The sequence below is a fragment of the Takifugu rubripes genome, chromosome 20 (assembly GCF_901000725.2).
Source record: "Takifugu rubripes chromosome 20, fTakRub1.2, whole genome shotgun sequence".
Classification (NCBI taxonomy): Eukaryota; Metazoa; Chordata; class Actinopteri; order Tetraodontiformes; family Tetraodontidae; genus Takifugu; species Takifugu rubripes.
The window spans coordinates 12,683,467-12,694,398 of NC_042304.1; the positions used below are offsets into that span (position 1 = coordinate 12,683,467).

Below are 10,932 nucleotides of genomic sequence, written 5' to 3' on the forward strand. Positions count from 1 at the left end.
GAGGATGGATGGATGGAGGTCCACCATGTCCCAACTGTGGTCTTTTAGACTGGTAGACAGGTATTTTAGCAAACCTCTGGACTGGGACTATCCAATTATGGCTGCCATCTGGGATCTGATTCTTCTAGTGTTAGATGGCAGATAATACTAAAAGTATAGACGACCGTGATAATCGCATATACACATTTATGCAGCTTTACCACACCTCCCAATTCACCTCAGCTGTTTGACAATATTTGCTTTTGGCTGGGAAAAGATACACAGTCAACATAACTGGTTTTAACTGGGCAACAGACAACTTAACGATGGAAACTGGGAAGTGCTTTGTGGAAAAACTCATTCAGAAGAGGCTGGAAGCAGGTGAGAGACCACTGAAGGAAGCATTACTTTGCTGTTGATGCTCCATATGCTAATTTTTCCCCTACTGCTAAATTAACTTGAGCCAAACAATTTAGTGTATAATTTGGGTCAAATGTGTGTGACAGGATGATGCAGGGTTCCTAACTAGTCATGGGTCATCGTTAAGCCTCCTAGAAAGTGATGGGAAGGGTCCTAAAACAGTACCAGGTGCCTGATCCTAAACTGTTTTGTTACAAAAGTCAGGAACTGAGTCTAAAGGCCATGATTTTCCATTTGATCAAGGCCTTCAACAATAAAATACTTGTACAACAAAATGCCGGGCACTTTCTTTAAAAGCTGCAATGCAAATCCAATAAATGAAATGTTCTTTGTATTTCCTGTTTAGAATATCCATTGAATGACAGGAAATTTCACCATATTAAAGCTATTCTGAGCATGGTGGGCGACTAGAGGCAGCTGGATCACAGATCTCAACGCTCGGCAGGTGTTGTGCAACCACTGGGTTTGATAATGAGGATAATCGTAAATGATGTAATTTCTATCATCAAAAACCTATTTGTGATAAAAATCAGTCAGCATTATTTCATGAGTGAATACTATAAATGGAGAGAAAGGTAGGAAACATAGGAATGATGCGATAGATTAACCACATCCACACACACACACACACACACACACACACACACACACACACACACACACACACACAGTGTCTGTGTGTGACTGACCTGTGTTTATCATAAATTGCCAGGGCTCGGTTGTACAACACTTCCAGCTGATCCAGTGGAAGCCCGTGTAGTGAGGATGCCCACCGGCCCTCGCGTAGGTGATCCGATGAGTATCTCCTACTCAGAGGAGGCAGAATGATCGGCCCGGAAAAACGCCGCCGCACTGCAGGCAAGGACTCACCGCGAACCTGAACGAGGCGGGGGGTGAGAGCAAAAGAAGGGGACCAAATTGGGACATCACTTTTATGGACCTAAAGTGATCAATTTCATCAGTATAAACACCATCTGTAAGAGATTAATCAAGTACTTTAATGAGCTCCCTGGCATCAAATACCACATATCCCTGTTGCCCAATTTTGTCCCTGTTGCATTCATAATCTAATTGTTGAGGTGCATTTTGGCATGATGTGGGCGCACTGGTACAACAGCTAATCAAACAGAATGGTGGAGGCTTTCATATTTAGTGTCTGCTGTGCCTGGTTACACCCATGATTAATTACCAGGATACCTCCTTCATCCAACACAAGCAGAGCACTGTCAAAACAGCGCCCTGCCTTGAATTTAAACACATTTCTGCAGTGAAGCATCACCACCTCATCACCTAAAAAAATGAGGCTTCTTCTCTGCCTGGTCATTCACATGAAAACACCGCCAACGGACCTGCCAGCACATCCAGCACGAGAAGCCACCTACTTTTCAGGTAGCGTTTCAGGAAATGTCCACCTGCAGGTCTCACGGATTCATCCAGTTTGTTATTTATCCTCAGGCAAAAAGATCGGAGGGCCTATGATGTGACATAAATCCTTTAATCAGGCTCCTTCCTGGAAATATACAGTAACAGTTGACTTCCATAGTGAGCGCGGGTAACGTCAGTTAGACAGATGCTTTCCAGACCGTCACTTTTTAAACTCCCCTGGGATGTTGATGTTGCTGAAGAGGGCGTAAATGTCAAACTGTGGAAAGTTAAAAAACCTGTTGAGCGCAGCCCCCACCCCTAATCTGATGCCAAAACATTGAGGCAGAAGGTTCACTGAAACTATTCAGCCACTAAGCAACCAGACCCGGCGGTCCGCGATATAATTCGCTTCTAAAATGGTGTCAGTATGTATTTAAGACATTTTTGTAAATAAAGTCAGCGCAAATTCACTTTCCTTTACAGGAGTAGGTGCTGATTCGTGGTAAAATGTTCTCTGGTTGTTTGATCACACCGGATACATTTTTTAGACTGTAAAAGAAGTGGAGGAGACCCACACAGGCACAAGAGAAGCACCGACACCTTATAGCAGGGGTCAAGATTTGACCCCTGGCTCTGAGTTCTTTATTTTTAACCACTCCAGCTAATTTGTGGCCTGCATGAGACAACATAGAAGTCAAAACCATCTTATCACCTTTCATTACGCAGCCGTGACAGATATCAAATCAGAAACAATGTTTCCCATCATCCGCCAAACAGCCATTCATATCATTTCATGTTATTTTCCCACCATATAGAATGTAACCTGGTTTCATTTGTGCCGCCCCAGTGCTGCAATGTAGAGTGATTCGATTTTATGCATCGTATTTCACAACACCGCCCAGATAATCAAATGAGGACTGACTGATCTCCGAGCACAGTAGTAACGTAACGCCTCCCAAAACAGTAATGTTGTTTACACGCCATCGATCCAAACCTGACTTCATATTCTAAGGCTTGGCCGCCTCTGTTACCTCACTTATTTACTGCTGTAGGCAGACGGGTGCTCCGTAAACATCGCTCTGCAATTAAAACACGCAGTTGCAGTATTTGACTTTAGGCACGCACAGCCATCCGTACGTGTCAGGGCTAAAAGGCTATACAATGAAAACTGAAATGTTTCCAATTAATGGGAATCATGCATCTGAATACATAAACAACAAAACTTAGACATCTAATTAAGCCCAGAAACCCAAACAGAAGCAGACAGCAGCACACTATGTATTACACTAAAACACTTTACTGGGAATATGCAATTAAAAACTGAAAATATCCTTTTAACACGTGGGGGAAAATTAACTCTTACATGATTCTTTCCCCTGACAACAGCTTAATATAACATCATTCCCAGCCCCGGGCTTCTGGCTCAGCCAATCGGCAGCAGTGGTGGAACAGGCTGGCTGTGTTATCACCTGGCTGATTCCCTGCATGTGCAGCACACGGGGAGCGTGAGTGACACCGAGGCAGTGCTGCTGCTGTGTCCTGCACCATCAGATGGGACAGCAGGTGCTCTACCTCCATGATGGTACTTGCCCATTAATCAATCGCATCAATGCCTGTGACTCAGGTGGTGAGAACGGGCACAGCGGGAGTCAAACTACAAACTTCAAGTAAGGGATTAAGGCCTCCTCACGACTCCTTTTAGTTAAGATCAAAGGTGGGTGACAACAAGGGCTCTATTTCTCAGTTTGCTTCCAATCAAAATTCATGTGAAACACATGAAGCCCATATTAAATTGGCAAAAGGTCAGATTTTCAATCTGTGTAATGGAAATTAGATATTTTCAAATCAGCACTTATTAGATAATAACCTGCAGCCTATAAACTTATGAGGGATTAGCATTAGTTTTGCTACAGGGAGAACATTAGGTATGAGTGTTTAATTATACACTAGTAACATTTTTTTCTTAAATAAATCTATTACTAAAACATAGAAATGTGAACAGACTCCTAAATCCATGAATATATCATGAAATAATAACTGGAGACAGAAGTAGAAAATGATTTCAGCCATGGAAGCAGTTTTCTTGTCTCTGACTGACACTTTATGTGTTAGAATGAGTCACCAGGATTAAAAGGGGATGATTGGAACATCCATTTTCACGTGTTCTTTTTCAGCAAAACATTTGTCTTTTTTATTGTGTGGAAAAGCAAATTTAGAACGCCACAAAAAAGAGCACTGCAGCTGCACATGGCGTACAGATCTTTGTATGCAGTCAGCAGGAGTGGGCAGCTTCACCTCTCCCCTGTCTCAAACACAGGCAGACAAGATCACAAACAGGTAGTCGCTTTTAAATTAAGTTAGTTGATATCATGTGGTCGCAGCATGGGTCACGGCAGGGACATAATGATTCTATAAAAATCAATAATCCTGCTCGGTGTTGTATAGGTAAGGTCGGAAAGCCTACTGTACCTGCCGACCTCCAGGCTCGCTACTCTGATTAGAGCAATCCAATATAAGATATACTTCTCTAATAACATCTAATCACGCCCTTAATGGCATTTGCCACAATTTCTGTGGGGGTGATAATGTGAATGGAAAATGGGGCACTAAAAATCTGACCAGTGCATCAAATTAGAGAGAAAAAAGCTCTATTTTTTGGAGAGTGCAGACCTCAGCCAAGCAGCTCATTTCCTCACATACACCTGCCAGACAGACAGACGGACGGATGGACGGAGGGACGGACGGACGGACGGACAGATGGACGGAGGGACGGATGGACGGACAGATTGCTGCTGTCACGCTGCCTGTTTGGTTTGGTGGTGGTAATAAATGCTGTGATCATACCATGATTAGCGATAGCAAACGCGAACACGACAACGCAGCGATTAGAAACGAACGTCTCAACAGTCCTGTTCTCGGTCCAGATCCTCTCAGGCGTTCCAGCTCCAGGCTGGTATGAAGGGTGCCAGTGCAGCGTAAACAGCTGTTGAGGTTCTGTGAGAAACACATTGCTCTGCCTCATTCTGGCAAATCAGCTGCTCTCAGCCACATCTAATCAAAGCTTTTTTGTCACTAAGAGACGCTCAAGATGTTCTGGTAATTATTTTCCTTGATGAGCACAGATGATTGAATAATTCTGCTTGGTGTCAACTCTTTGGATTGAGACCTATTTGCAGTCTGGTGTGTTTTTATCACCCACATTTGAACATTTTAATTGTAGAATCAGACATCCTGGGTGAATGATATGAACTACTGATCTAGTGAAGAACAATGTTTTTACTACTCTCACTTCTGGTGGAAGCAGAACCCAGGGTGGCTTCCATCCACCCTGTATACTATACAGGGTGTTTAGCATGTACACACTCATCTATGTGCATAGGTAAAATGCTAAATCAGTGCATGCTCCGACTGCAGGAACCTATCCACACACACATTATGACGCCGACATTCCCAGACAGTCCGGCAGACTTACACAGTAATTGGAGAAATGGAAGCGTATTGAAACGGTGAGAGGGGACACGCTCACGTCCTCCAACTCATGTATGTTGGGTATTTCACAGCTCGTTAGAGTGAAACATCACTTGGTCTGTTTGGACACTTGGAGTGTTTGCCATGATTAACACTGACACAAAGCTGTGGTGTTCTACACTTGATATAAGAACAACTTTCCCCAAAAATACATTTCAAAGTGACAAAATGTTTCTATAAGTTGACATTGTCACCATGGAGATTTTAGGGTTTTTTTCATGGTCAAAGGACAATGTTTTGGTATTTAAGAGATTGAAACAACAATTTCCTTTAAGTTTTTACACCTTCTTGGGAGTCAACAGAACAGGGTCAAGACCACAGGCAGCTAAACCCAGATTAAATAAATAAAAACAGCATCTTAAAACACTGAGTTGTGATCTGTGTGTGTGCGCATGTGTGTGTGCATGTGTTTACCTCAAGCCAAGACATTGAAGCTTGTTGTTGTTGCAGCAATCAGCAGCTAAAATAAAGAGGGAAGAAGTGGTTTTAAAATCACATCTTATTCCTTTTGAAACATCATAAAATAGAAAGTTTTCATTGATAAGGAGAGGAGATAATTGGGAAGCAGACACACATGAATAAAAGATGAAATAGGCAGCAAAGGCGTGCGCGAGAGTTTAACGCAGTAAATGAATAAAACATTAGTGAGGTGTCTCATTTAAACACTGATTCATCATCAGGACCAATCTTACGGAGATAAAAGGCCATCCTCCGACAGTAAAGTTCCTCATAAAGCATTCAGACTTTCGATACCTACTTTTGATAAAGGGACTCGCGTCATTAGCGGGAGGACCCGGACCAAAGGACTGTTTATGATCGTAAGCAGAATTTATTGCTTAACAGCTGCATCAAAATACGAGGCGAACCTCGTCACACCTTTTAATGTGATGACCCAAGAACAGCTGAACAAAGCATGACGGAGGATGTTATCACCAGCAGGGGAAAGAGAAAGAGTTACTGGCCTGCCAGCGCACAGCGTTGCGCAACATAATGGATAACCGCCGAGACGTCCATGTTTCAAAGAGGCGACAAGGGAAAGTCAGGAGTGAGCTGTTTTTTACACCAGTCACATCTGAAATACAAACAACACATTGGATTTGTGCAGTGTCACAGCTAGCGCTATTACACCGCTGTCCCCCAGATTTGTCTTGGTTGCTGTCGAGGGTGGGCCGAGGGGACGCGGCACGACCGTGTGGAATGTCTGATTCGTGCTTTCAGTCAGGGGGAAACAGGGCGATCATTCGACACGACTGTCTTGTTTTTGTTTCTCCTCAACAAAAGGCAAAATATAAAATCTGAACAAATGTGTGCTTCCGGCTGAGCGTCACAAACTGTTAGCATCTCAAGCTATCGCAGGGTTGAAGGTTTATTTTACGTTTAAAATCTTCTGGGCTGCTTTAAATTTTGTCAATCATAATATTGTTTTGTTTATTAACCCAAATAATAAAGCAAACAAAGCAAATTTTAACTTGCTGCATATAAGAACATATTTTGTTGATTCATTTTAGCAACAGCGCAGACTCACATGTGCTCGCTCAGAAATATGATTACTGGTTTTTGAATTGGAACCAATTACTGTTGTCACATACTTCCATTACTGGAGCTCTACTCCCTGATGCAGCTAACTCCATATATGTTATTCATACCGCGCTGCCATCTTTAGCCGTTGTGCTTTTGCTTAGTGACCCAACCTGCGTCCATCGGTCTGATCAGGGCTCTTCAGACTCAGAACACTACGCATCACAGTACAAAATGAGCGTGACCTTTGCGGCACTAAAGTGTCCTTCGTGTTCGTAGCTATAACCTGTCTTGTCAGGTTCCGCCTGCTGGTCACTCCTGGTACTGCACCCTAGTGATTCCCCCCACACAATATTTACCTTACCATCTCCGCATTGTTAACACTGGTGCAACTGTCAGTCAAAGCAGATTACAGTTTTTAAAAACCAGATTTTGGAACAAACATCGTGACGCACTCTGACAGGATTACAGCGTTTATTTCTCGCTGCTGCTCAGTCTCTTCCTGCTGCTTCCAATCATGTATGAATAATGCGGCCAACAGCGCTGATAATGCGGCCAACAGTAAACAGGCCCTGCTGTTCAGGCTGGAGGCAGACACCTTCTGCACTCTCACTCCACATATCAGGGATGCGATGCGCGTCTTAGAATCGAGGGGCTATTAAAAGCAACTCTTAACAGGAAGCTCCCACAATATGCCTGTTGGTAACACTAGGTTCATTTCAATGGAAGAAAGTCAAATCAGCACTGACTGTACGAAGCAGCACAGAAGCTGAATTTCTCCCTGTTGTTCACAGGATTTTATTGACTTTTATGTTAATTAGAGCACGTAAGCTGATCAGCCATTGCTCTCTAAATAAATCACGCCTTGAGGTGATATATTTCCCGACTGGCAGTGGGGAAAGCAATGACAGCTGAGTACGGCTCACGACTGGGCAGGTGGGAGCGTGGCCGGTTACTTTGCCAGATTCTGCAGCACAGGTCACGTCTTCAGCACAAAGTTTAAAGGGAGAGCAAAATAAAAGCACAAGGTTACAAGTTTAAGTTGAGCTTCCATTTCCATTAATCTTACACGTGAAGATGACGAGATCGGTTTCCTCGGATGCAGAAACCCTCCAAATGTATTTAAAAAAATAAAAAAAATCAAACAAGCTGAGCCTCACAAGGCTGCTAAGGGGGGAAAAAACCCTTAGTTTTTAAGGCATAAGCAGCCTTGAGAGACAAATGGCGCCTCTATTTATAACCGCGGCGCATGAATCATACCCAAGACAACTTGCTGGATTGAAATTATATTCAATTATTTCCTTATTTCTGCCTGTAATAAATCAGCTTCCAGGTTTTTAAGCTGAGCCTGAAAACACTCCACACTTGATTGCGACACTTCCCAGGACCGAGTTGCCTTTTCCCAGCAGCTAAATTCTGCTCGACTGAGATCTCGTTCTGATGGTTTGAAAGGAGTTCTTTCTTTCGCCGCGCGTATGCACGCTGAGCTGGAGAGGTTTTTGATCCACCTCGGAACCACAGTGACAAATGGTTATTCTGGAACAGCAAGGCTCTGTTAATGGTCCATTTGAACTGTATGGCTCTGGAGTGCTAATGACTCCCTCCTCACTGCTTCATTACAGGGGTATTAAGAAGGTCAAGCTCTTGATGATGCTGTAAGACGTGGAGATGAACGACAGCTGGGATGTGAGACTGCATTCACATCAGTTCAAGTGCTGGAATTCTTTAACTTCTAACATTCTCGTAGCTTTAACGTACGGTTGCCCAACCCGTTTCTGTTCACTGAGGGAGAGCGTGGAGGGGTGAGAGGCACGGCAGTGTTTATAATAATTAACCATATTAATGAGAACTCCTGAGGTGTCTTGTGATCCTTGTCATGCCAATGACGCACGACACAGACGCGCTTGTTAAAATTTAAACTGATAAGTTGACCTCACCACGTTTCACAGCGTCATCGCGAAACAAAAATGTGACTCAGCCACCACAACGACGTCTATCGCAGAGGACGCGAAACATTTGAAGAGGATTCCTCCCAATTAGCACATCTCAATGCATAGTTTTCATGCCACATTTCATGCCACATTCTAACACATCACCTCACAAAGGAAGGATTGTCCTTGAGTGTCACAGCACTGATTAGATCTGCAAAAACCCTCTTAGGAGAAGCTTAAAACACGCTGTATTGCCGAAGGTCGACCTCCGAAAGGTTTGACGAATTCTCACAATAACTTGTGTGTCAAACAAAACAAAAGCGTAAAGTCATTTTAACATTTACTTACTTTCTACTAAAGAAAAGTGTCAGTCAACGGCGTTTAAATATCCACCACTTAATTTTTTTACAGCTGAATCAGGAGCAGAAAATAAACGTTTGAATCAGATTAAACGTATTTCCCCGAGAACAAGCTTTTGGTTGTGAACCTACAGAGGAAATGTAACAAATATGTCCATCAGAATGTTTTTTGTACTTCTTTTGACAGCTGCACCTTCTCGCCAGGCCTTTATGCCAAAGTGCAGACAAACACTTCGCAGGAAAAGAAAAGATGACAGTGACTCATGCAGGAAAGACAAAAGCAGATTTAACCACTGCAAATGTTTGCAGAACAAACAGCTTCAGATGCTGACAGATGATAAGAGCAGCCTGGAGGAGGCGGCTCAGCCCTGCGGTCGCGCGCCCCCTAACGGTCAGCGGTGGGACAGCAGCGGAGTCCTCGGAGAACTCGGAGAAGGTTCCCACGTCTCTGAGAGAGAGACTGTAAGGTCCAGGAGAAGTAAAGTGTACCGCGGAGAAGTAAAGCAGAGAGGCGAGATTTACCTTGGATTCACTATTATATTCAGACTGCAAAACAACGAAACGTTCTTAATGGAAACTTGGATGGCTGCAACTATAGTCAAACAACTCAGTCATCATTTGCGTCACTATGATTTTATAATATTTAAAATAAAAAAGTGGGGACATGTTCGACAATGACAATTAATTATCCACAGCTTCGACAATGACAATTAATTATCCACAGCTGACTTAAAAAAACAAGTATGATGAAAACTGGCTTCTGATTTTTTTTGTTTTACAAACAATAGAGAAAGGAAACTGTGAGTGCGTGAGTGTTTGGGCACTGCGGGGTTCTAGTATCACAATGAAGGAAGCAGATGTGGAGGAAGGAAGGAAGGAGACAAATAAGCCACACAAATATTCAGGGGAAACACATCAGCAATTGAGCTGACTTGTGCCATCATTGCTTCTGCAAAAACAACACAGATGTGACTGTTACCTACAGCAAAAAGATATTTCCTGACGTCAGAACTTGAAATAAACAGGATATTACAGAGGAAAATTAAGCAGAAAGCCTTTAATCTGGGTGGTCGTCATCTGTGAATGGCAGGATAACCTGGGAAATATTTCTTTTGGGGAAAAATCAAGTACACAGCAGCAATAATAAGAGTAATGCATCGAGGCAAACACGAATATTAGACAGTCAAATACATTGATTGGATCGTGATTATTAGCCTTTGATTTGCTCCTGCCCATTCTGAAGACATCACCTATTCTCTGTCATGAACTTTCTGAGAGTTGTCTCGAAGTTTTCACTCACCGCCGCGCTCGGACCTTCTTCCGGCCTCGGGTTCTTCTTCCCCCCGCCGTGAGGAGCGGTAAAACCTGCTGAAGGGCTCCGTCAGGAAAACCTGCCGCAGTCATCATTGTCGTGCATGTTTATTGCCGCGGGTTTGTTGCCGAGTTAGACTTCAAACTCTGGCGCACGCGGCGGCGCTGCTGGCCCCGTCACCGCGGCCCACGTGACAGGAAGTGCAACTCTGGGACGTAAACAGTTTTACTACGCTGCGGTAACCATGGAGCCTGTTGTCGTCACGTGTCTGACAGGACTTTAAAAACTACGACTCGGATTGAACAATGATGAGAGACGGATCGACTCATTTATTGTGGTTAAAATCGTGACGTAAAATAAATTAAATTCGCATTATGTTTCACAGCTTTTCACTGGACGGACTGAAAGCTTTAAGCTCAGCCAGTTCCCCGCAACATCTGTATGAACATGAATGTTGCATTTTCATTTTTCTGTTTTGTTGATGATACTGAGAGTCCGAACACAGCCCTCCAGTTTAAAG

At 43.4% G+C, this 10,932-nt stretch overlaps 1 protein-coding gene across 4 annotated transcripts in view; it reads right to left on the reverse strand.

The window, feature by feature from the left end:
• pde4cb (phosphodiesterase 4C, cAMP-specific b) overlaps positions 1 to 10,601 on the reverse strand; it is a 42,236-nt gene extending 31,635 nt beyond the window's left edge. Inside the window, exons 1-3 of one of the 4 annotated variants that reach the window (XM_011615059.2) lie at positions 10,401 to 10,601; positions 5,707 to 5,752; positions 1,089 to 1,276 (exon numbers count right to left, since the gene is read on the reverse strand). In XM_011615059.2, the coding sequence (XP_011613361.1) occupies positions 1,089 to 1,276; positions 5,707 to 5,721 (203 nt within the window). In that variant the 5' untranslated portion in view covers positions 5,722 to 5,752; positions 10,401 to 10,601. Of the gene's footprint in view, positions 1 to 1,088; positions 1,277 to 1,781; positions 1,873 to 5,706; positions 5,979 to 10,400 lie in introns of those variants that run through there. The other 3 variants (XM_029828624.1, XM_011615058.2, XM_029828620.1) reach the window with 3 other exon arrangements.
• Positions 10,602 to 10,932: the final 331 nt, after the last annotated feature.